Below are 26,522 nucleotides of genomic sequence, written 5' to 3' on the forward strand. Positions count from 1 at the left end.
GCTAGGTCATACCCGCTGGCTGCCATGCTCACTCCCCAAAACCTGAGATTTTCCCTCAGAATGGAGACTAGGGATACAGGAATCAGTCTGGTGGGCCAGCCTGGCTCAGGTGGTCATGAAGGGTCCCCTAAGTCCCTCGGGGCTCCCCGAGCTGCTTTTGAGGCAGAAATACAGAGCATCTTCGAGGACTCCTGCTCTGTCTGTGGACAGGTGGGCAAAATGTTTAAAAATACAATAAAAGCAAGGCCCAGCACCCAGAGGGGTCTCACTCCCTGTTTCTCTGGACTGTCTGTGGGGTACCTGTGTGCAGGATTTCTGCAGAAGATAGTCCATTTTGTTAAGCCTTTGAATATTCAAATTGAAAGTATCGCGCAATCATTGATTGTCAAATCATGGGTTTCTAGAGGTTTTAAATACTTGGCATGAGGGGGAAAAAACTCAAACCTATACCCGAAGGTATAAAACATTAATTCTGTTTGTCTCCTACTCCAGGAAGCTGGGTGCAGCTGGATGCTTTGTGAAACTTTAAAAATGTTGCATCTCTGCTTCTCTCCTGCACAGGAGGCCTGTGAGGCGCCGAGTCCCTGGAGCTGCAGCATCCAGCCAGCGCCCCAGCGGCTGCTGACCACCATGTCGGGTAACTGGGCGGCTTCTCCTGGGGTCGGGTCACGCGAGCCAGGGGCCTTGCGATCCGGGCGTTTTTCCACGGCTTTGCCTGCAGAGAACAGAGAGGCACAAAGTCAGGGCATGCAAGTCTGAGCCGGGGATCCCGCGAGGGCACGGGCCACCCTGTGGCCGCTCCCCACTCGGCGCCTGCTCCCCAGGGCAGAGGCCCAGAGGCCGGCTTGGCCGCTGTGGACGTCCGCGTACCCCGATCCCCCACCCGCGCTTCCGCTCGGCCACGGCGGTCACCCTGGGACTTGGCGGCGCGGACTCTGCGCGCCCAGAAGCGGCGGCGGGGGGAGCTAGAGGCTCGCGGTGAGCGGGACCCGAGCCGCGCGCGCCGCCGGCCGCACAGGGCTGGGCGGCGGCAGCCCCTCTGCGGCCCCGGGGCTGCACCCGCGGCCCACGGAGCTGCGAGCCGCTCGGGGAGCGCGGGTGGGCGAGACCGGCCCGCCGCGAGAGCGCCGAGCCCAGGCCTTGCGGGCCAGGCGCGGGCTTCCCTGGGTCTGGGCGGCGCACCGCGCAGCCTCCGTTCCGGGGAGACCCCTAGCTCCCCGGACCCGGCGCGCGGGCTCCCTGCGGTCCGGCTGCGGTCTCCGCAGTGACCAGGCGCGGCGCTGGCGGCCCCGCACTGTCGCCAGGCGCCCGGCCGTCCGCGCGGCCGCCCCGAGCCCCGGGGCCCGGCCCCTCCCCACGCGATCGCCGCGCCGCTCACTCCGGGGTCGAGGTCAGGGCCACCCCCGATCGCGAAAGCTCGCCCGCCCGGCCGGGCCCCGCGTGGCCCAACAGCCCGCAAAGTCTCACCTACTCGCTGCGGCTCCGCCCGGCCGGCCCGGGGCCGCGGCCGCCCCGCTCCCGGCGCGCCCGGACTCCCTCCCCGCCGACCCTGGGCGCCGCTCGGCCTCCCCGCGAGCCGGGCAGTCCGGCCGGGCCCCGCCAGCCCCGAGGGCGGCTTCCCCGCCGGCTGCACGGTCCCCGGGAGCCCCGCTCGGCGTGGCCCGAGGCTCCGTGAGCCGCCGAGAGACGCCTGCACCAGAAAGGGAAGGGGTGGGGAGCGACGAGAAGAAGGGAGAGCAGGAGCGGGGCCCGAAGGAGGGAGGAGGGAAAGATGGAGAGCGGGAAAGGCGGAGAAAGGGGGCGAGGGAGACAGGGCAGAAGAAAAATTCGGGAGGGAGGGGGTGCCCTGGGCCTGGTCCCTTTCCTGTGGTCGGTCTAGCAAGTCCCTCAGCGGCCGGAGGACAGAGCTCTCCAACCCCCACCCCCACCCCTGCCCGCCGCTTGTCCCGGGGCTGAAGTCCAGACCAAGGGCACGTAGAGGTTAGAGCCTCCCCAGAAGCTGAGCTTGGCCTGCTGGAGAAGATAAGGACTCAGAGCTTCCACACGGGTGGGAGCATCACGGTGGGGTGGCCTAAGTCAGCTGCTCCAGATCAGAGAAGGCACCCCTGCTTTGGCCCTGGGCCCCTCCCAGGCCCATAATACCCTCTCCCAGGCGGAAGGCTGGGCCCAGAGCCCGAGGTTCCCCTAATTTAGCCAAGGTGGTGAGTTTCCTTAGGCTGCTCTCCACATTCCTGAGCGGAAAAACCTGCGTGCTATTGGTCTAGGGATAGGGCCCAGCCTGGGATGGGTGGCCCCACGGATTTCCATAGGTTCTGTTCCCACTAGGGCCCTGAAACCTGCCCAGCTTCTCCTCATCCTTTCAAGTTGGAGAAATTTGGGGTTCCTCTTTGCATTCTTCAAACTTAGAAACCTGGCCTCCAGCCTCATAGCCTATAATGAGGACCCCCCACATCCCAGTCTGACATCCAAACTTCCCACTTGACCACTGACTCGATTGCCTTTCCCCAGAGAAACCGAAGGTGTATCAAGGTGTCCGGGTGAAGATAACAGTGAAGGAGCTGCTTCAGCAGAGAAGAGCACACCAGGCAGCCTCACGGGGAACCGTAAGCATCACCCCTTCCCTTACTCCCCGCCTTGCCTTCAGCCTCATTTAACCCTGCGCCTGGAAAGGTGTAGGAGGCCACGCCAAGCTCAGTCACCGTCCCCAGACCTGGCCATCCTCAGCTGTCTTTATAACTTTTGTGCCCCGCGTCTTCCCAGCTCACCACAGGAAGCCACAAAGGACAGCTAGAGCTTGGGTGGGGCTCAGGATTTAGGGGGAGCTCGTCCCTCACTGATCATAGTTGAGTATAAAGGGCTTGTTGGCCTGGTGCAGGGAGAGGAGCAACCAGCAGGTAAGCAGGTTGTTATTCCTGTAAGAAGACAGTGTATGTGTCCTCACATGAGCAAAGAAAATCTCTCCCAGAAACTCATTTCATTTTAGCGAGCCCTTCAAGGAGAGAATCTCTGTGGAAATGCCCCCTGCTTCTCATTCTTATGAAACCCAGCCTCTGAGGTCATTTATCTGCCAATCACCAGGCATAGAAAGTTCCCAGCAGAAATGGGCCATGTGACTGCAGAAGAGAGAGCTCAGGGTGTAGAACCACCTCCTTCATATGAAGCCTTAAGCAGTTCCCAGTTATCAGGAGGTGATGTGGGCAGTCATAAGGGTACCCTGCCACTTTCTGTACTTTCTAAAGCAGATAGGACTGCCAAGAGTGTTCAGGGCAGCAGCAGAACCAAATAAACTAGGTGGGGTTCTCCTCCCACAGAGGGTAATTTCATTGCTGAAAGCCCTTGATCGTACAATTGCTTGTGGGTTGCTTGTGCGGATGTGGGCTATGACAGATGAGCCCATATTGCCAGTGTTAGGATTGGTCCTGTCTCCAGCTTATTGGCATCCTCCCCACATGGTTTTTGAGCTTGGTGCTGTTGGTGTGCAATGCACGACTTCCTGAAATGGGCCTTTGTGGGAAGAGGCAAATGTTGTAGGAGAGATGAGCACAGGTTCTAGAACCAGTGGACTGGGTTCAGATCTGAGCTCCTCTGTGGTACGTGCAGATCCTGGAGCAACTACTCGGGCTCATCCCCTGTGTCCGCATCTTTAAGCTGGAGACAGTAGGATTTTATGGGGGTTAAATGAGTTATGGCATATAAAGCACTTAGAAGAGTGCTTTCCATTTAGCAAGTGCTCAATAAATGATAGCTGTCATTATCATTATTTGTGAAAAACAACTGAAATAAAATTACAACCAAGAACTGAAAGCCAGCTACCCAGTAACATCCACTGGCTCCCTTTGCTCAGAGTTTCAAGTTCAGGTGTAAGCTTGCTGTGATTCAGCCCGTACAGCACAAATTTTACATTCATGGGAGAAGTTCGTACCTCCATGTACAGAATGTTAGCTAACACGTAAAGCTTCCTTCCATTTGCAGAGGGTTTGTACAGTGGTTAAAAGACAGCACTTTTACACACTCATTATTTCATTTAGTTCTTATAACAACCAAGTGAGGTAAATAGATCAGGATCTGCATGCTTCTATTCCAGCAGAAGTTCAAAGTCTTACAGTTACTAAAGGCAGAGCTAAAAACAGGGCCAAGGTCTTCTTACTCTTCATGTAAAAAACAACAACAACAACAACAAGAACATTCCCACCTATTGGCTCCCTAAATTCATCCTTCTGCAGATCCAGCTGTGCTGAGCAGAAGTCTGGTAATCTCAACTGTCAATTCTTTCAGTTCAGAGATGGTTACAAAATTAATAAAACCAGGAACAAGGGAACTGGGAAATGCCTCTGATGGAAAAAAAAAAATCAGCAGGATGTTCCCAACAAAGTATAATCTTTCATTAAGGAGCTTTGGTACATGGTAGAATTCTGCTTCAGTGCACCTGGAGAAGTCCCATTTGGGCATGATGATTTTATGGCTGTTGGCCTCTTACAGGTTGATTTGGCCACTGTTCCAGTTAGCTAACTGCGGGGATGAAAGCAAAGGGTAAAACATTTCACTTGTGTATCTGACCAGTATCCGTTTGCTGGAGCTATGTGATTTATCTAAATTTTTCTGAATTCTAACCCCCCCACCACCAACACCCCCAAGAAATAGTAAAGCAGTACTTCTGAACCAACACCTTGCAGGGACATGCAAGAGCAAACAAAGCCTGCTCTTCTTGGCTTCCTGGAAGATTATATCAGCCCGAGCCTTCACAGGCACAGAGAAGTAACACACAGATGATTTAATCATGAGAGCCAGATGTAAAGCCCCTCACTCAGAACCATCGGAAGGATCTGGAATTCTTGGAAAGCCGTGAGGGTGTACTTAGCAGGCAAGGATGGCGGCTGTCAGGGGACAGTGTATGCCTGCTTCTTGGTAGAGACCCTTTGGTTTAGCGGAGATGATCTCCAATTCGCTGAATGGTCAAAGGACGCCTCTGGGAAGCCTCAAGGCAAGGAGAGAGTTAATTCTATCAAATATACAAAGCAGGAAGGTATTTATCTTAATTTGTTATATAGAGTAGTACCCCCCATTTGAAATCTTAAGAAGGCAATCATGAGTGGAAGTTAGATGGAGGCAAATGGCAGGTGACAGCACCAGGAGGAATGTGTGCATGCCAGATTTTTAAATTTGATCAAAAAAACTTATTTCAGCCAGATCAGTTTGCAAACAACCCTACACACACACACACACACACACACACACACACACACAATTCTTTTACCTTTAGGAGAAAGGGAAACTTGAGTTCATATTTATGAAAAGATATACTTTACCCTTTTTAACCATTAATTTTTTTTTAAACAGCCTTGATGTGCTTTTATAAATTGTAGATTGTGGATTTTTGTGCCCTTTTGAAACCTAAGAGAAAGGTGCCTTTCTTTGTATTCTTGGAGCGAAGTAGAAAGTGAACCCATGACTAGAGAGATAATATTGAGCAGGAGACTGTAAACATACCTGAGGGAGATAATGTGGGTAGGCAGACAAATAGACCATTCCCCGGGGAGCAGTGGGGTTAATGGGAGCTCTGCCATGAAGCAGATTTTTTAAAAACCCACTCCTTCCAAGTCCTTCAGCTCAAGCTGCAGCCAAATATTTGCATAAAGAGCTGGTGAAGGATTCTAGCTTCCTGGTTCATGACATTACGGCATGGATCATTTTCAGACTTAGCACCATGGCCTATTTCAGCAGCGGTTGACAGGGAAGCCCCCCCCCCCCCCCCCCCCCTCCCCCCCCCCCCCCCCCCCGCAACAGTGTGCTGTATGGGAGTGAAGTATAGGCTGTGATCCAAGAGAGAGGTGTGGCGAGCTTGGCTTCCTGGCATGGATCACAGAGCAGTGCTGGTCCCTTTAAACTTTAAAGGCACCATCTGAAACCTTAAAAAAAAATCCGAAATTACTCAGTACAATTATCAGTTCAATTGGAAGATACAGGCTGCTTTACTTTAAATAGTTCAAAGGGATAATCTCATAAATTTCCCTAAATCTCAGGTATTCAGACACAGTAGTGAAAAAAGCAACTCACACAGAGTCGAACTACTTCCGAGTATTACCTAGAATGTAGAGAGGCTTCAGCTCACTGACTGCAGTTTTAAGAAGATATTTTCTGTTGTAATATTTCACGTAACTATTTCATGTAACTATTCATGTAACTATTTTCAGCCACCCAGGATTAGCAAAGTTAGGAACTGTGTCCTTTTGGGAGAACAAATTCCTAAGGCTAAGCATCCAGAGAGAATATCAAAATTTTGAAGAAAATGATAGACTAAGTCACAGAGGGTTGGGATTAAATAAATTTAGCTCTTATTAATTTTCAATTAAATTGTTTAATAGAAAAGCTGTTTACTGGGTATTCTCAAACTATTCCATTTCTCTGTAATATACAAATCGTTTACATTCATTTTTTATCTAAATTTAAATTTAAAATTTAAGTGGGAAAATCTGATATTGGGGGAAAAAAAAACCCAAGCAAACATAAAAACTGAATCTAAATAAAATAGAACATTGGGTGTATGTAACGACAGCCACCTGTTTTTAGAAGAAAGAATCTGGCTTACCTTAGAGCAGAAGGCACCAAAGTTCATGTGAAAATGGCTTCGCTTTCCCCGGGAAGCACTTTGAGTTCATGAGCTCTGTGGTCGTGTTCTTGCTTTGGCAGCTGCCTGGGGACAACGGCGTCCACCTTTCAGACCCAGTCCCACCATCTTCCACAGGTTAGTACAACCAGCGTCACCGTTCCCTCAAAACCTCTTTCAAAGGGCCACCTCGAAAGTCTCTCAGTGCTTGATTCGGGGGTTAAGATAGACACCACCATTTCATTGGAATCCAACCAATCAGAAAGTGAACCAGGCATAGTGACTCCAGATGCAAGCCCAGCAAGGTAACAAGGGCACATTTTTGTCCTTCTTTTCTGAGACGTCTGTTTGCTGCTTCCTATTCTGTCCCGAGAGTTGGTTCTTCACATTTGTTCCGATTCCTCATCGCCAAGTCACCAAACTTGGCTAACAGATCAGAATTGCTTTCAGAAACTTGCTCTCCTTTTTAATGTACTGTTAGATGGACTACAGGACACCCTCGGGTTCTCGAATAATGCCTTTGCTATTGTTGATTTAATGTCTAGCCACCGACAGGGGCTTCCCTCCCCTTCCTCTCTCTCTCCCCGGGGAGCCACTCAAGCAACTGCAAGTTTTCTCAGCCCAGTTCGAATAACTTACTACCTGTGCCAGCCAGCAGCTAGGTGTTTCCGGAGCTCACATACAAGGGAACCTGTGCTTATGGTAGCTCTTTCATTTAACCTTAAGGAGCCTTGAGACTTCAAAAAATCCAGTGTTCTATTGTCCTCTGATAGATACACTCTAAACCTGTCTTCTTTGAGCATTTAAGGCTAGCAGTCAGAAATTGAGCCTATTAATAATAAAACAGAAGAGGAGTCGTGTTTTCAGAATTATGCTTGGTTGGTAGCTAACAACTTATTTTAATTCCGTTAGCATGTGAACATGTTTCCTAAGGAAACATTTTTGCTTTTTGTAATTTATAGCAAGTACCACTGATGCACTTTACATTCTTGGTTTCTATTTTTATCATTTGTGTTGCTCTTTGTATTGCTCCTCAAAATTTAAGTTACTGAGTGAGCATGAAAAGTTTAGGAAAGCAATAAGCCTAAATCAAGAGACTTGTTTCCCACGGCCTTAGAAGTTTTCCTAAAGCTTCACATAGTGTTGTACGTTACTTCTGAGAGGCGAGGTTTACTTGAACCGCAGATGGGATGTTGATGCCTTATAGTCCAAGAAAGTAGAGCCTTGAGCCATTATTTGAGTGTGATAGTTGGACACAGGTTTGAATTGTCATTCTTTTATTTGTGCCCTGGCCATATTTACAGCCACTTTCCACATTATTAACCAGATTCGATCCACTGGGACTCGAATTCACTAGGGCAACGAAAAACACCCAAATTGCCTGCCTGTTTACTTTTCTAGAACTTCTTAAACCCCCCCTTTTCCCCTAGACATGGTAAAATATTCAGAATACAGAATTCTATTCAAAGTCATAAGTGCAATTTTTAAACAAACAAACAAGAAGTCTGTCTTTTTCCCTTTCTCTTCTAGGGCTGTATTTTGAGTCTGAACAGGTTTCTTCCATGTCCAATTATTTTCAAGGCCGAGAATTTTCCAGTTGTGTTTCTTGTGAAGAAAATACAAGCTGCCTCGACCAGATCTTTGATTCCTACCTTCAGACAGAGACACACCTGGACCCTTCGCTCAATTCCATGCAGAGCACTCCACACTATTTCCCTGACAGCTTCCAAGCTGCCCCTTTCTGCTTTAACCAGAGCCTGGTAATTTATCTCAGTTCTTTACAAAACCTGATTGTTGCCTACTCTGGGGTAGTAATGCTTTGTAAGAGGGTTTGCATCATCTCCTGAGAAATCACACACACACTATCAACCAGGAAGTCATCCAGGAAACAGCAGAGAGCCATTTAAAACTCAGTGGGGGTCAGAGTAACCACATGTGGGGGGCAAACCTTTGGGTACACACGTGATTATGATTTCCCAAGGCAGCTACGCCCAAGTAAAGCGCTGTGTGGCAATAAAAAGAGGTTTCCCGGCAATATTCATTTAATGTTTTTAAACTGGAATGAAGACAGTTATGAATTGAAAATGATTGATTTAAACAGTGGTCCTTGGATTTTTGAGTTCTGGAAAATGGCATTAGGCTGCGTCTACACAGTACCAAACTGTCATTCCGATAAGGGGTTTTTGTTTCATTTTGGCCCTGAACTGGCCCCACTAACCGGTTGTTTGGGTCTGGTGTAGGCACAAGAACTCATTTGGGTCTGAGGAGGCTGGTAAAGAAGAAGCCCTCGTACTTCAGAGAATTTGGATTCTCTATTCTTGATGACCCTCACATGACCCTCACATGTTTGCAAATATGGTATCATTTAAAATGGAGTAAGATTTCCATTAGTAGACACCAGTTGTTTGCGATGTTTTTTAGATACTCATATAGTTTTTTAAACTGTAAAAAGTAAGTTGTGTGTGTGTGGTTTTTTTTTAATGTACATACTTTTTTCTTTTGGTTTGTCAAAAAGTCCGTGTAGGTATCAGACTAAATTTTCAGAGTATAGGAAATTCACTCCACAGAATATGCACACCGGACCCCAGTTATCAAGCTCCCTTCTGGCTTCCAAAGAAGGCTTTCTCAGTAATAATTGTAGGCCTGCTTAAAGAAAGCAGAAGGTACCTTTCTCCTCTGGGGACAAGACTTCAGTGACTGTAAGAGCAGTTGCACGTCTTGGAGTCTCCCAGACACCGGTCACTGAAGACCCCAGTTGTACCTGCGTATGGTTCACTTTGTTCTCCACGGTCAAGGTGTGGAGGAACATCCACCGTGCCACCTGCGGCTCATGTTGTGGCCGCAGCAAGATCTGACGTGCAGGTGACTTGAAGAACAATGGGATTTTGTGGTTTAAGAACAAAGCATCCTCTAAAATATGGTTATAACAAAGGAAGCCAGTGAAGCAAGGCGATTTATTGTTGGGGAAGAAAAAGGCAAATATAGAATAAGGTGTCCTGAAATCATGCAATCAGCTAATAAAATTACTTCTGCAGACCTGGGTTGGGCTGGGTGTTCTGTTGTGTTGTATTTCCCTCCCCCCCAATGTTCTTACTCTGAGTTAATAAATCCTCTCTACTCAGCTTTTTTAATCCTGTCTAAATGATCAAGCTCTTTGTTCCTCGGTTTTCTCTAGACCCCAGGATCGCCTTCGGATTCCTCCACTCTGTCGGGTTCCTTAGACTACAGTTACTCGCTGGCTCAGCTACCTTCATGTGCTCCGGAGAATTACAATTCTCCCCCTTCTCTGGACACCAGAAACTGTGGCTACCCCTCAGAAGACTACTCCTACTCGCACTTGCCCTCGTACCCCCAGTACGACTGCTTCTCCTCAGCCAGCACCTCAGTCTGCTACTGTGCGTCGTGTGAGGAAGAACACTTGGACACCCTCCGAGCAGCGGAGTATTTCTCCTACCCCGGCCCAGACTACGTGAACTTTGCCCCCTCAGCCGCCGCGGCCGGCGAGTTCTCTAAGAGGGGAACACACTGGGACATCTGCTATAGTTAATGGCAATTACATTAATTTGGAACACGGCGTGAATATCTCTGTCTTTCGGCCACACCAAATGACAACTCGAAATATGCAGGCTGTTAAAACATCACAAAGCCCGGTTCCCGTGTCACATTTCCGATGTTCTGATGCTCGCTTAGGCATTGATATGAAGTCCTCAGACCTGGTCATTGTGCCACTCCTACTTTGTATGGTCACAGTTAAAATTGTCGTAGGGAATGTTCAGTTGTTTTACTTTTCTATGTAACGAACAAATTCTAATTTTTTTAACTAATAAATTTTGTATTATTAAACGTTGGCTTATTTTTTTTTTAATTTTCTGATGATAGTTTCCAGTTGCTTTGAATAACACCAATTAATTCTGGAGATCACCAATTACTTTTCAATAGTTTAATCTCATTTATCCATGAATTTTAAATTATTTTAATTTGGCAAGATGCCTTGGCTCCCATAGGGATGGAGGGTAGACACAGCGCTGATGGCTGAAAAGGAGGGGCAGCCTCACCTCCAAATGAGGATGTACATCTTGGAGCCACCTCAGAGAAAGACATTTATGAATCATTAGCTTCTCATATCTAACATTAGTCAACGAAATGTTAGTATGACCAAAAGGCACATCTTGCCTACAGCAATATTAACCCATAGATCGTTCTTTTTCATGTCCAAAGTGTTGCTTTGTAAACCTTCTGGGCAAATACTTGATCTTTTTTTCTCTTGAGAGCCGCCATGCTGTTGATGGACCACAAGGTTTGGAATTCGTTGTTACCTTAGATTTCCGAATTTCTGCGGTCAGTCCTTAAACATGCATTTGCATCACTCGTTTTTTACAGATTGGTTGAGACAATTGACCATGTTGTTTATGACTGAATTTCAGAGTTTACTGCCTCTGATTAATCTATTTGAACAAGCCCAACCATCCTTCAGGGGAAGAGGAGTTAACTTAAGCTACCTATGCCAGACTATACTGTTCAACCCTGTTTGCCGAGGGCATTAAAACACAGGACCTAATCCCTGCACTGAGTCCCGCAGCCCGGGGGGCATTTTCCATGTCCCAAGGTTCTGCACAATGGTAATACTGGTACCATTGTTCCTGGCCACGGCTACCATTTTCCGAGCCCTCCCCGTGCGCCAGAATTGCCTTCAGGTTTTCTCACTCCTCTCTCCTCTCACTCAATCTCCACAACAATGTTGATGACAAAATCAGGAGTCTGAGACTCAGAGAAGTCAAGTCACCTGCCTGATGTTACCCAATCAGTAAGTACCCGGGCTTGGGTCTGAAGAACACCAGAGCTGTGCTTTGTACTCACTCCCTGGTGGTGAAAAGTTTGGGCCATCATCTGTGGAAGACTGCTCTGGAACCTGTGAAATCATCCCCCATTAAACTCCAACTTCCTCCTACAAATACGGGTGTGTCCCCCACACAGCTAGTCAGAGCTCCCCAGAAGGGCCGACTGCCCACAGATATGAAGGTGCCAAGCACAAGAGCTGAGGTCCCCACTCTGGGGACCGAGGGAGAGAAGCTGACAAACCACCCACCTCAGTGGGCCTTGTTCTATCAGGAAGCAGATAGGCTTTCAAAATGACATGCCTAATTGTCACCTCCCTGGGGACTCCACTAAGGCTGGGCAAACAGAACAAGTTGCAACCTGCCTCATGGGATAGCGGTGCCAGGGAAATAGAACAATCACTGCCTTTCTGAGATGCCAATAAAACTAAATTTTTAATAGTTTCCAACTGAATTGAAACTGACCTGTCGCCGACAAATACCTGTTCGGCCAGACGGAAGCCCCTGCATGCCATGCGCCCGACCCCACCCCGGCTGTCCCCACGGGGCAAAGAGCAGATAACCCAGAGATGACCAGGGGTTGACACAAAAATATCCTTTTCCTGTTGCCATTCTTCTTTCTTTCTTTCTTTTTTTCATTCTCCATTTCTATCCTCTGCCTTCCTAATCAGATCTCTTGCATTCTAACAGAGCGCTTGCTCCTTGCCTTTTGTTCTTGCTTCGTATGTCCCTTAGTGTTTGCCTAAATCTGGTTTGGAAAAAGATTCAAAAAAAGAATGTGACACATGGGCTAACAGAGCTCACGATGTTTTAAGAGCTTTCCAGATATTGGGGCCGACAGGTGGCCCGGCACATGAGGAAGTGAATGAACACTGCGCACCTGGTGTCTCAAGTGCTGCAGCTCACACAGAGCAGCTCGGGAGCCCTACAGCCCCGGAGAGAACATCTGCCCGCAGCACTGGGACAAGCCGGAGGGCCTCTCATCAGCATACAGCCGGGAAGCTGCAGGAAATCCAGACGCCCGTGCCTCTCTGTCAGAAAGCATGATTCAGTAAGTCTGCCCTAGGAGCCAGGCACCTGCATTTTTTAATTGGACCTAAGTTGATTCTGAGAGAGAAGTTCCTCTGTCTGCACGGGAAAAGCACTCACATATTCCACGTCTGAATCGTTCCACTCTAGGATCTAGCAGTGCAATAACAGCTTATATGGACTAAGCTCTTCCCATGGCCCAGGGCTGCGGGCATTTATCTCATTTAATCCTCAAACAACAACACAAGAGAGATGCTATTACTGTCCTTGTTGGTTTTTTTTTTTTTATCAACAATGAAAGTGCAGCTTGGAGAGCTGGAATAACCTACCCAAGGTCACACACCCTGTGACCAGGTTGAGTTCTCCAGCTCAGGTGGTTTGAACGTCCCACGGCCGTTAGTATACTTCCCATGCATTATACCGGAGGAATTATCTATTTGGAATTGGATCTTGTGCATGCACATCTGTACTCATCTCCTCATACCTCAGAGGCATTTAATAAAATTATAAATGGGAGTTTCAATGAATGAATAATTTTGTTATTCAGAACCACTGGATTAATAAAACAAAATATTTTTTTAAATTTTATGTATTTATTTGTCAGAGAGAGAGCACAAGCAGGGGGAGCGACAGGCAGAGGCAGAGGGAGAAGCAGGCTCCCCGCTGAGCAGGGAGCCTGATGCGGGGCTCAGTCCCAGGACCCTGGGATCATGACCCAAGTCCAAGGCAGACACTCAACCAACTGAGCCACCCAGGCATCCCCAAAAAACAAAATATTAATTAAGCACTTACTATGTGCACGACTGATTCAGTACCTTCGAAATGCAGTCAAAGGGTAAAAGGAGATGTGATTTCAAAATTTAAAACTGGAAGAACTTCAGTTACGATGGACATGGACTAATTTTTCAAATTCTTGGGAAATTTAAATTAGGAGGTCAACCCTTAGAGCCTGAGAAATGAGACAAAGTTGAAGGTAGTAAACATCTGGAAATGATGACCTCAGGCAGTGGCCCAGAGTGGTGACAGCCTGGCTGCTGGCCTGAGCCGCAGTGGACATCAGGGAGCAAGGACCTGCGATGGACCTGGGTGGGGGGTAAAGAGGGAGGGAAGGGGGTGCTACCTTTTGATAGAAAACGTTTGTTAAAAATCATTATTCAGGAACGCCTGGGTGGATCAGTTGGTTAAGCGTCATGATCTCAGGGTCCTGGGATCGAGTCCCATGTCGGGCTCCCTGCTCAGCAGGGAGCCTGCTTCTCCCTCTGCCTCTCCCCTGGCTTGTGCTCTCTCTCTCTCAAATAAATAAATAAAATCTTTTAAAAAATCATTATTCAGTCTAGAATCAAAGCCAATGAAAATTGTGAATAATATAGTTTAAAATAAATGTGGACTAACCATCATTTCCAAATCCTCAAACCCTAAGTAACCCACAGCACAACCCCTGGCAGGGCTGCTCAGAAAAGTAATTAACTTTTAGACTGTCTCCCTGCCTCTTACAGATGAAGGTGTGGAGATGACCTGCCTACGTGAGATTGGTCTGCGTGGTGGCTCTAGGTCTTGGGAGCTGGACTGTACTGTGGCCAGAGAGTGGGCCATTCAGAGCCATGTGAATTTGTGCTTTAAAAGGTAGCTTAAATGGCCCCATTTCTTGTCTCTGGGCAAGATGTAAGGGCTGGAGGATGAAAAAATCTGAGGGCACAGCTCTGCGTAATAATAAAGCATCAAACTCGTTGAGGGCGGGAATCAGCATCCACTCAGAAAATAGTTTTTCTTGCTTATCATGGCTAGAGAACATGCTGTTGGTTCTTGGGAAATGTGGAAACGTGTGTGTGTGTGAGAGAGAGAGAGAGAGAGAAAGCACCATTCATTGTCATCTGGATAATCGGGAGGAAAGAGGAGACATCTGCCCTTAACCTGTCAGGACGGGACCTGGAGTGTCCCCGCTCTGAAGCCACCACCTCCCCCCCCCTACTGTGCAATTCTAGGTTGAATAAGGCAGATTTCAAGCAGAGCATTCCTGTGGTTACCCAAGTCCTCACATTGCCCTGATGAGGGGGAGCGATGAATCCAAAGGAGAGATCAGTTTGTGGGAATGTGATAGTCACCCTAAAGGGGAGCTAGAATTTCACCATGGTTGTACAAAGAAGGAGGCATTCTCTGAAAGGAGGACCCATTGGAGGACTAAGAATTGGGGAGCATCCTCAACTGGGCTCCCTGTGAGAGGTCCAATTTGGGGGCCCTTTTCTTTCAGACTGTGAGAGCACAGTCCCATTCTGCATTGTTGAATATTCCCCCTACCACATTATAATTCTATGGGTAACCCCAGCTGTTCGGAAACATCTGGTTCCCCATAGAGCTTTGGGCGGAAGTACGGAGAATAAAGTGAAGGCACTTTAGAGGGAAGCATTTGCCCTTCTCTGCCAAGAACTGAGCAGTGCTGGTGGCACCCGTTTGAAGGGACGTGTGGTCCAGGGCAAACCGAAGTGGTCTTCAGCCAGTGATGGTGGGCCCCACCCAGGGCAGGGATCCCGGGAAGGGCATCAGGAGCGACGCAGCCACTCCAAGACACAGCCAGAGGAGAGCGATGCTTGAAAGTAAAAAAGGCAAGATCTCGGGTCCCTCAAATAAGGGGTAACTTTAGGACAAATAAAAGATACTTTTTACATAGCAAGTAATACACTTAAAAAAAAATCACTCCTACAAGTTGAACATTTAAATAGTTTCAATAGGGGTCGAGATTATTTTGGCTGATAATATTCTAGGGCTGGAAAGGGACCCGGAGATCACCTAGTTCCGTCATTCTCAACCCTGGCGGCACATTACAGTCACCTGAGGAGGCTGGAAAAATGCTGACGTCCAAGTCCCACACCAATGAATCACAATCTCTGGGGTGATCTGGGCATTAGGATTTTTTTTAACTCTTTATTTTGAAATTACAGGAAATTACAAAAATAGTGCCTAGCCTTTATCCAGCTTCCCTCAGTGGTGACTGACATCTCAAATAACTATGGTATAATATCAAAATCAGGAAGGTGACATTAGTACAAAGCTAACCAGATGATGGATCTCATTTTTTTTTACAGGCATGCATTTATGTATTGTTAGTGTGTGGAGGTGTCTATGAATAAGCATTAGTATATTTTTAAACTCCCCCACCCCAGAAGATCTTAATGCATAGCCAGGGTTGAAAACCAGTGGTTTTGTCCAATCAAACCCACATTCCTACAGACGAGGAAATTGAGCCCAGAGTAGCAAAGTGTCTTGTCCAAGGACACCGCCATCTTTCAGCAGGGAAGGCAGTGAACTTTCTCAGTCCAAAGATCTTTACTGTACATATGCTTGTTACAAGTCAACAATGTGCTACTGAAAAAGAGCTGATCGTTTAAGGGTTGGAGCAAGGGATAAAGGGGCATGTGCCTCATTTTTGAGGTCACTTTAAGGGACAAACACAACACACAACCTTTGGTAGCTCTTCCAACCTCATCAGCTTATTGAAAGACAATTGTTTTAAAATTCCTCAAAAGCGTGGGTCTTGGACAATAGTAAACATCTCCCCATGTTCATTATTATTATTTACGGATTCTGACCTGGAGGGATCACAGGACTGGCATCACGTGGAAATTCTTTGACTTTCTCTCTGTGTGGTTCCTTCTGCTTTCTTCATGCTGCAAAGGGACTTTGCATGTTTGGGAACACACAGCCAGACTTAAAATCACCTCCCGCCTGCTCTCCCTCTCTTCTCATCTCCACTTGAGGCGCTGAGCCGGGCGGGTAAGACAGCTTGCCTACTTTCTGCGGCGCTTGGTGTCTTCATTTTACATGCTTTTTGGCCTGAGTAAGGCACAGAGATGTTTCCTCCTTCACCCACAGCCCGCTCCCACTCGGTGAGCCTCAAACTGCTCTCCATGTCCAGTGCAGCACATTCAGGGGGGGCATGGAAGACAGCCCCCGTGCCCCTGGTGTGGGGCCCTCTCAGCCTGAGCACCTTCTCATCTCAGTAAATCTTTCCGCACACCACCCTTTCCCTGAAACAGACAAACACAGCCAGGACTCCATTTGCACTTGAACTGGAGTCCGGGCCCAGGGCAGCCGCAGGGGTCGGAGGGTTGGAGGGTCTCCAGCAATGGGCGTGGCAGATGTCAACCCTGGAGCTCTGGACCCCGGCTCTCCTCTGAGAGCCCCTGGGACTGCTTCTCGGTCCCAGAAACTGCCCCTCGGAGCTGGGTTTGAAGAGCCAGACTATCCATGAGTAGCCTGTCTCTCGGCCAGTCCATGATGTGCTGGAGGAGGCCATCTGCGGAGGACGTAACTGAACCTTCCGATCTGGTCAGCCACGTGGAGCCTGAGCCTCAGTCTTCCCTCCCATTCCACCGTGGGGGGAAAGGTGCATCCCCTTCCTGCAGCCCAAAGGAGAGGAGTAGGAGTCCAGCTTCCCAGACATTGACCCCAATGTCTCCGCACAAAGCAGTACAGCCCAGACTTCAGAGCCCTGGAGCCAGACTGACCTGGGTTTGATTCCTGGTACCACCCCTTATTTGCTCTGTAATGTTGGACAAGGACCTTAACCTCTCTGGGCTACAGTTTAGTGACCAAAGCACACAAATCACTGGAGTAAAACCTATTCATTCAGAAAACCTCTTCAAAACTGGTTTTTGTCCTGGGGACAACTGGTGGAATGTTATTTTTCTTGATCACAAGGAGGTCACACCAGGCATCATCCCAGGAAGTCTGGTGACATGGCATGACCGGATCCTCCAAGACCTTTCCAAATCCTCCAAGACACTGACACAGGGCCATCCTGTCTTGGAGGGAATGGGGATTCTGAGAGCATCATCAAGGGCACGGATGTCTAAGAAGGGTCATATTCAATCCTTTGGGAAAGACTTCCTTGCCCATCTGGTTTTTATGTTTTCTCTGCACTTTAGGAACAAATCATGTTTCTTCTGACATCAGTGGGTCACCACTATGGATGGAGCTCCCCAGTTATTTTGTGTCTGCCAGACCACCTACCTGACATTTGGCCCCCATCATCAACCAACAGTCCGTTGGGTATTGTTATTCCATTTATAGACAAGAAAACTGAAATCCAGAGTTTGAGTCAAATGCCCAAGTCAGTAAGTGAGAAGACCATAATTCAAACATAATCTGTCTAATCCCATAACTTATGTCCTCGTCCCCTTAGGGAAGGTCCTAGATGCTTCTAGAGCAGGATTCTCCCGAGTGGGGAGTTCACACTGCTGACCCCTCTTCATCAATGTTCAGCATTGTCCATCAGTAGGATGAGGATATCATTGACTCTGACAACAAAATGCTGAATGGGAAACGTGCAGCACGGAAGAGCAACTCAGAGACTTTGATCAGATTACCGTGGCCTCTACGGGGAAACTGCTCCGGTATAGCTGTGTTTCAAATGGTGCCATGGAGCTGTTATTTTCAATGTCCTAAAGAAAAATCCTTTAGGAAGCATTCTTGGGAAGAGCCTGGAGTTGCTCTTCCACATTCCAAAGACATTTATTGTGCCGCTACTGTGTGTAAGACGCTGCCCCAGGCTCTCTACGGGCGGAAAGGCGATTAAGACACGGGCCCTGTCAACAAAACCTCACGATGCTGTGTGAAATTCTCTTCTATAAAATAAATCAGAAGAGATGCAATAATGGAAGTGCCAAACAAACAAAAAAAATAATAGAAATACAAATGCCACAGACTCAAGGAGAAGTATTTAATAAGAGCTAGCTGTCTTTGTTCTTTCCCGTAATGAGTGCCTGCAGGTGGCTAAGTGCTTCTTGAGCTCTTCTCAAGGACCTTTCCAGGGAAGTGACTGAAATCTAAGACTGGAAACAGGGGATGCCCAGTGGATGAGGTACTTGGAGTGTGCCCAGGTATTTGGTTTCAGCTAAACTTCACTATTTGAAGGAGGTGTTTTTAACTGGCCGGTTCTTACCAGTGAGTCCTCGTTATCAGTTCTATCATTACTGATTAAATATTTTTTAATAATAAAAAGTTACGTTCCTATAGAAAAGGGGATGGACTGAATTGTGAGTCAGTTATTTTTGCTCTCTGCTCTTGAGAAAAATCCAGCTACTCAGGCCACACCAGCCAAGACTGGGCACTTGTCCCCCCGCCACGTGCGCAAGAGTCGCCCAGGGCTGTCATTAGAGTGGCGGCTCTGATCGGGCAGGTCTGGGGTGGGGCGTGGGCGCCCACATCTCTAACGAGCTCCCGGGTGATGCTGGTCCTTCTGGATTCTTGACCACACTCTGAATGGCAAGGGACCCAGGTGCTCGTTTGCCCGGTGGCCGCTACACAAACTGCCGTAATAATGTGCAGAAGGGAACAGGGCCGGGCTAAGGGACGCACACACACAAAATGAAGGCAGACCTCATAGTCCTCTTGTGATGATTTATGTGTCTGAGAGTGCATTCCAAGCTGGATTGCCTCACTGCGGGGCCCAATTTCCGGAAAACTTTCTAAACTTTGACGCTATGTTTTTCCTTTCAGAGGTAGTATAATAAAGGGGCTAAGAGCATGGGATCACCCACCAGAGTCATCTCAGGCTTGAACCCCGAGGCACGTAAGCTTCGCCAAACTACTTACCCTTTCTTAAGCCTCAGTCTTCTCCTGTGTGAAATGGGCATAACAAGAACGCTTGCCTGCCTCCTACAGTTGTTTGAGGACTCAGGGAGGATGCGCACAGAACAGCTAGCCCGGTGCCTGGCTCGTGCCAAGGGCACCACTGGCATGAGCTCTTTAGCCTTGAGGCTTCAATGAAGCTCTTTTGTGGAGACTTCTTGAGCCCTCGCCCTCATGCATCTCTTGCATTGTGGTCACAGTCCATACTGACGAAAAGCCAAGATTTTGCCCTGAACATGTTGCTAATGATAGATGTTTGTGTGGAATAATATCTTATGGATAGAGCTCAGCAAATTCATTTTTTATGTTGTTTGTTTGTGTTATTTTTTCAGACAGGCTGAGTCAGAAACTTAAGGCTCAACTCGTTTAGTTTTTCCGGCAGCCACGAAGAATTCTTGCTGCCATCCTGGAAATAAAGAAATGCAGTCAAGGGGAGCTCTAGACTCGCTCGTTTGCTTCTGGAAGAGGATGCAGTGGAGAGAAGCAGCTGTGGATAGAGCACCGGGCTGTAGAAGACAGGACAAGCCATCCAGGGCAGAGACAAGCAACCATCAGCTATGGAAAGTGTCCCAGTGGCAGCTAGAGCCACCGCCTCGGAGGGCAGCCCAGGAAGGGGGGTGGTGGGAAGGGGTGCCCCTGCCTTGGTCTCTGCAGCACCCTCACAGGCCAGAAAGGACACGGCCTCACTGAGAAGGAGGCTGACACATACTTCTAGAAAGTCTCTGCATATGCCAGGTGGGGTGCAAGTCTGGGACATGGTCCCTAGCCTTGGGGCGCTCACAGTTTTGTTAAGGAGGCAAGACTGTCAGGGATGGGGCCACAATCAATGTCTAGAAAGGGGGAAAGTTGGGGACAGAGAAGCTAGAAAAAAAGGAAATCGAGGAGGCAGAGAAAGTTGAAGGAAGGAAAGGAGAGAGAGAAAGAGAAAGAGGATGAGGGAAGGGTGGGAAAGAAGAAAAAAAGTAAGGAGTCTATTCCAAGAACGGGTCCCAAATACGGACTGAACAGAAAGAACGGACATGGGGATGCTGGAGCGTCCACTGCAGGGTGCACCCTGACTCCTCCAGGGAAAGGAACCAGCTGGCCACCGCCTGAGCAAGGAAGAGGGGCCGTGCAGTAGGGGACCCTGACACCGTGGGTTGGGGAGACCGCGGTGCACTCAAACGGATTTGATGTGTTTTGGCAGCTTGCACTGGGAAGGGCAGACTGGGTTACCTTTACATTTTTCTTTCTTTTTCTTTTTTTTTGTTTTTCTTAAATTTTAATGAGCATATGAATCACCTGAGGGGGAATCTTGTTAAAACTGATTGTTGATTAAATAGGTTTGAGGTGGGGACTGAGCTGCTGCATTTCTTTTTTTATTGAGGTACAAGTGATGTATAACATATTCGTTTCAGGTGTACAAGGCAATGATTCAATGTTTGTATACATTGCAAAACGATCACCACACTAAGTCTAGTTAATATCCACAGCACACAGAGTTACCAAAAAATTTTTTTCTTGGGGTGAGAACTTTTAAGAGCTACTTACTCTCTTGGCAACTTTCCCAATATGCGCTGGCGCATTATTAACCAGAGTCGCCATGCTGTGCATGGCAGCCCCAGGACTTATTTCTTTTATAACTGGAACTTTGTACCTTCTGATGGGCTACCTTTCCTTAAAGGAAGGCTTTGAGAAATTCTTTTTGTCCTCTATTCCTTCTACTTCAGCCTGTGAAGCTCAGGGGGATGGCACCCCCTCTCGGGGGTGGAGGGTTGGGACGTAGAGTCAGCCAGCTCCCGAGCCCCTGTTGGATGTCTCCACTGTGTCTCCAGCTCTGGGCCTGACTCATGTCAAACCACTGTGACTCCAGCTCTGGGCCTGACTCATGTCACCGTTCCCTGCCTCTCTCTCTCTCTCTCCCCGACGTCCTTTTGCAGAGGGGTGCGGGGACTGCACGTGGCTCTCCGGGCTGGCAGCTGGGCAAGGGAAGATTAAGCTGAGGTCTTGGACCTCCATGAGGCCTAACTGCAGAAATCTGCCCCTCTTGGCCCAGTGCAGTCCACTAGGCAGCCCTTCTTGCTCTCTGACTTACCTCATCGCATCAGCTTCCACGTGCTTCTGAGGACAAGTGCAAGGCCAAGGGGAGAAAACAGTGCTAAGGTTGCATCTATGGAAGCCACAATTTTTCCTACAGTTGCTGGAGAAAAATAAAAATTCTTGTATGATCCACTGGACTACCATGTTGAAGGGGTCAGTCCACTTTCTGAAACTCAGAGGAGAACCACCAATGCACCAGCACTACCCTCCCCTCTCCCACCCACCCTGTGCTGTGTGCACCTGATTAGGGCTTTGGGGCTACCAGCTGGTCAACCGGGGTGTTGGAGAATAAAGTTGATTTCAGGCTGAACTGATCAAAATCAAAACCCCAGGCCAATGAAGACTATTCTTTAGAGACTCTCCCTCAAGCCAGACCCACCCTCCCAAAAAATGTCTCCATAAAAACACCATGCAGTCCATTGAGAGCTTTTTTGGCAATAACTGTCCAGAGAATTTTTACAACCATCTGAAATCATCAATCTACCCTCTCTGCTCCATGGCAGCAGACCAATGGTGCCTCATGTAATTAGTCAACTTCTCATAAAATGTCAGAGTTTTGGCCTGAGATTGTTCTCAGAGATATATTATGCAAATATCTAGCTGGTATCACCAGAGAACAGGAATTCAGTTTGGAAAAACACAGTGATTAGGAAGCCAAAGGACGGGCTCAGGGTCTCCACTGGCCCAGAACGTCTTCGCGAGGGTCCCAGGGGTCCTGGCTGAGGTTTGCAACACGGGAGGCTCGATCCCAGTGTGACACCTCGTTCTCACTCTGGGTTTCGTAGAAGTGATCTCGGGCGAGTCCCTTAAGAGGTCTGAGCTTGTTTGCTCACCATAATAGTAATTGTAATAATGCCAACCTAACAGGGCTCTTGTAAATGCCAAGGGGAAAGGAGGGGTCAAGGGACACAGGCCTCGTAGCGTGAGCAAGGGTCAGAGAGAGGGGAAGGAACTTGCCCAAGATCACACGGTGGCAAGCTGCAGTTAAATGCACGGTGTCCGACACATACCGTGTTCTCTCTCCACTAAGCCCTGGATGGGACGGGCAAGACTCACCTGCTGGCACCCGCACTTGATGGTTGCTACGGTTCCCAGCTGGGTCTTAGGTGTGAGCTAAGCGTCCCCCCCCCCCCCCACTCAAGCCCCATGTCAGCCCAGCGGTGATCTCTCAGGAGCAAAGCTGAGTCACAATCACACAGCCTGTCTGAGCAATCTGGTGAAGCACAGGATTTCCACGCGATTGTCCAAACTCGGCACACATCCCCTCAGGCAGCTGTGGATTTGGAGCTGGGGTTCCTCCAAGTGTGAACAAGACGGGTAACATCAAGCCCCCCAACACACTCTTGTACTCATCCCTGCGCACTCCTCTTTGAGCCCTATTCTAGAGCTCAGAACTCCCACTATTCCAGAAGCAGCTGAGACCATTGAAAATGGTGATTATTAATTTTATGGAATGCCCTGCAAGCTAGGTCAGGCTCCATAATATTTGATTCTCAAAGTGAAACTAAAGGTGAATAACTTTTATCATTCCCATTTTATGGTAAGGAAGAGGAGTCCTAGAGAGTTGATGTGAGCTGCCCAAAGACATACAACCAAGAAAGATGGGCAGGATTCAAATCCAGATCCCCTTACACCACGACCAGGCTTGTCCCAGGATGCCCTAAGCCTGGTCAGTGCTAAAGAGCAAGCAGCCACCAGGGCATCAGCCCAAGCATGCCCCACACCCCCCTGCAGCCAGGCCAAATTCTCAAAAATGCAAAACTCAAAGGATGGGCAGCGATGCAAATGTGTACACAGCTCCAAGTGGATCTACCCTGATCGAGGCAACCCAGGTGGCCACTTGGCCGTGGAATGTGCCCAGCCTGATAAGAAGGCAAATGCCTGGCACCTTGTGCGCCCAGGGCACGTGTCAGGTTTCACCGCTGGGCTGTGGCAAGGCAAAAGTCATCTGTGATCTCCACCTGCCAGGACTGGTCGGCGCTGAGGCCCACAGCCTGCCAGGCATGACAAGCCCAGCGGTGGGTCCCAAGGGGGCCTCCCGGGGCCCTAGGCAGCACTCTTAAGGCTTGCTAGTGAGGCACCATTCCACAGCCCAGGAGGCAGCGAACCAAGCCTCCGCCTCTCTGAAGCCTATGCCTCCTTTGAGGTCAGCTCAAGCCCGCTCCCCACGGTACAGACCCCAATGCCAACCAGCCACTGCTGGCCGTATGCCCTTGGACGGGTCATTTCTTGCCTCTGAGCCTCCGTGCCCTTCCGTGAATAAAACAGGAGTAAACACGTTCACTTCCCAGGGCTCTGGCACGTAGTAAGTTCTCAGTAAACGAGAGGCACTTTCTACTCCTCCCGGGGACCTTTCTTCCCTGCCTTTCCATTCCTCTCATCACCTTACCATTCCTCCACACACTGGCTGGGATCTGTCATCTTTCTCTAATCACGGGTAGTCTCGTCTCTCCCAGATCGCCTGAGAGCCAAAAACAAAAAACAAAAAACAAAACAAAAGACCACCAAGACCAACCTTTCTCTTATGTCTGCGCCCACCCTCTGACCCACCAAGGTTGCTGGTGGGTTGGCACTGCTGTTTGTCGGTAACACATCGAACAGGGGATTAACCACTCTGTGAGAGAGTCTGTAAGTACGGTGTGCTGTACTGTGGGATGGGAATTTCATCCAGGCAAAAGGAAACAGGTGCTCTTCGTATTTCCATTCTACAGGTAACCGAGTTACCTGTAGGTTAGGGATGTTTAAATGAAGTGCCCAGGGTCACAAGGACAGGAAGAGGGAAGAATCAGGATGTGAATCTACATCTGTCCAACTCTAAAGCTCATGCTCTTAACCATTATCTTAATTAAAATTACTTAGGGCCTATTCTGTTGGGCCAGAGTGTCCCACAAAAAAGCCCACTAGGAATGAAAGGAAAAATAGACCAAAGGAAAGACCAAAATGAGTTCTGGGGGGAGCCCCAGAGTTGCCTGGCATCTTCTCAGATCCAAGATTGACCCAACTGTCATCCAAACAACAGCCCCCAACCCCACTCGTGCTAAACCCACGCACAGAAAACAATGTGTCATATCCAAAAGCAGGGGGGGAAATATCCTTCTACTTAGAATTTTCTCTTTGTTTTCCTCTTTAACACCTAAAAGGACCTAACAGCCTAAAAGGACCAGAGGATGGAAGAGACCCAAACGATTTCTACGGGAAAAAATAATCTTGCATTTTAGTGATCAGCTTTATGGCGGGAACTGCCAAGGAACTGCTGGCTTTGGGGTTTAATTCCACCTGCTGGTTACACCTCAAGTTAAAACCATTTGCATATTGGCTAGAGGGCTTTGAAATTCAGAAATTCGTGTGCTCTAACTTGAAAGCCAAAATAAATCAATCAAAGCCAGCCAGGACATGTTCCCAGGAGATAGAACTGAAATACACAAGAATTCAACCACCCCAACGGGTTTGGGGTGCTTTCCTTGCAGGGGGACTGTCACCACTGTCTGGGTCTCAGCCAAGTCTGGCCTCCCCTCTCCAGAGTGCTGGACGGCGACCCTGGCCTGGCTTTGTCAGTCACTCTCTGCCCAAGCTCCAAGGACGGGGCCAGCCGAAGGGGCTCTGCACCTTCCTCAATGCCTGTGGGCTCAAGGAAGATGGCAGATTGTCAGAGAAGGTAGCCGCAGGACCAACGTCTTCATTAAACAAGGAGTGATTCCAAGGAGAGACAAGAGGAAAAGAGCTCCTATTCTAGATCAAGACCTTTGACATATAGGAGCACATTTAACTGAACCAATCAGCAGCTCAGAGGCCTGTAATATTACCCCTGTTTTATAGATGAAGAAACTGAGTCTTAAAGAAGTGATTTGACCAGCGTCACGAAGTTAGTAAATGGAGTCAGGATTTGCACTCAGGGCTGCTGGCCCCAGAGCTCACCCCCTCGCCCTTGGTCACTTACCGCACAGGGGCCGGCGCGAGCAGCCTGCAGACGGGAGTGGGAGCATCATCTGCACATACCCCAGCCTGGCAGCTCGATTGCGTCCTCCTGGGTTGCAAGTCAGTTGGAACGACAACTGGGGCAGAAGGTCAGGTGAGGTGGCCTCAGGGATCATTGTCTGACTGGTTCCTCATCCTCACGACAGCGCTTGGGATCTGGCAGCAGAGACAGGGGCTGGGGGCATGCCAAGGCCATAGTCCAGGACAAAGGGCAGGCCCAGAAAGGCCCCCAGAGCCACCCGGCCCCTATCTGCCCGCTGGCTGCCGGGTCCTGGGCTTTCCAGGTCAGCCCCCAAGCCCTGTTATCTCTCTCCAGGCTCCTGGCCTGTCCAGGGCTTGGTCCCAGTCTGGCTTGGCAACACAGAGGCATGCAGGGGGCCAGCCCAGCACCCCCACGGCCACCAGCCACCCGACTTCACGAACACACACACAGCATGTGCCCCTCTGGCTCAAAATCCAATCCTGGGTACACAGGGATCGGGGTCAAATGGTAATAGCAACCAGGCTGTCTGTGGCCACGTGCCTCATTTTTAATGACAGAAGAGAACAAAGAGAACAGAATTAGCAACTATTGAGTATCTCTTCTTTGCCAGGCACTGTGCACATTACAGACCTTTTCTTAAACTCTCAAAAATTCAACAGGGGAACAGATACAGTAATAGCCTCGTCGTTCCAAGGCCACAGACGATAGCAGTTAGGGGCATAGGTTCTGAAGAAAAGTTTGCTTGGGTCCAAATTTTGGCTCCTCTTCTCATTGCCACTTGCCCTTGTGCAAGTTACTTCCCCCCTCTGTGCCTCAGTTTCCACTCTCATCAGCCCTTCCCTGGTCTTCAGCCTGCTGGCCCATGCTGCAGATTTTGGATTTGCCAGCTCCCTTCATCACGTGAGTCAATTCCTTAAAATAAATCCTGCGCCCACCCCGCCTCCCTCTGGAATGTATGAGCCCTTCTGCTTCCTCTCAAGCTGAGGACCACCAACACGGTACCAGCTACCAAGCTCAAGAGGCCACTCCTCAGGAGAGCTGGCCTGGCCCTAACACTTGGGGTCAGTTATTGCTCTCATGGTTATATTCACCTAGGTTGTCACAAAGGCCTTTATCTCCCTGGCTTTCAGCCCAACCACCAGGGTGGTACCTGGTGGGGGCATCATGGTTGCGGGGGACAGGCTCTCACACCGAGATCCCATGGGCTGTTTCTGGAGTCTTGTATATCAGTCCATTACCCTTCTCAACAAAACCTCCTGAGTCAGAGACACTAGGTCACTTTCCCAAGGCTACACTGCTAGTGGATTTCAACCCAGATTTGCTTCCAGGGACCACCACCTACTTCTACTTATTGTGAGCATTAAATTAGGTAATAAGCCAATAACACATA

The 26,522-nt window shown here is 48.9% G+C and overlaps 1 protein-coding gene across 2 annotated transcripts; it reads left to right on the plus strand.

Moving 5' to 3' along the window:
• The first annotated feature begins 609 nt into the window (after nt 1-609).
• COLCA2 (colorectal cancer associated 2) lies at nt 610-10,408 on the plus strand. 2 transcript variants are annotated; one of them, XM_032427994.1, is made up of 5 exons: nt 610-637; nt 2,509-2,603; nt 6,688-6,742; nt 8,135-8,364; nt 9,780-10,408. In XM_032427994.1, exons 1-5 carry the CDS (start codon nt 631-633, stop codon nt 10,149-10,151), a joined length of 759 nt encoding a protein of 252 aa, XP_032283885.1. In that variant the 5' UTR covers nt 610-630; the 3' UTR covers nt 10,152-10,408. The 2 variants fall into 2 exon arrangements, with proteins under 2 accessions (XP_032283885.1, XP_032283886.1); XM_032427995.1 differs by having other exon boundaries at nt 8,186-8,364; nt 9,780-10,397.
• Nucleotides 10,409-26,522: the final 16,114 nt, after the last annotated feature.

Source organism: Phoca vitulina, unplaced genomic scaffold, assembly GCF_004348235.1.
Source record: "Phoca vitulina isolate PV1807 unplaced genomic scaffold, GSC_HSeal_1.0 scaffold38, whole genome shotgun sequence".
NCBI classification, from domain to species: domain Eukaryota; kingdom Metazoa; phylum Chordata; class Mammalia; order Carnivora; family Phocidae; genus Phoca; species Phoca vitulina.

Excerpts from the sequence above, each read along its gene's own strand:
- COLCA2 (XM_032427994.1), top strand. Across the intron at positions 2,604-6,687 it reads AGGCAGCCTCACGGGGAACC|CTGCCTGGGGACAACGGCGT; the intron begins GTAAGCATCACC and ends TTGCTTTGGCAG. Across the intron at positions 8,365-9,779 it reads TCTGCTTTAACCAGAGCCTG|ACCCCAGGATCGCCTTCGGA; the intron begins GTAATTTATCTC and ends GGTTTTCTCTAG.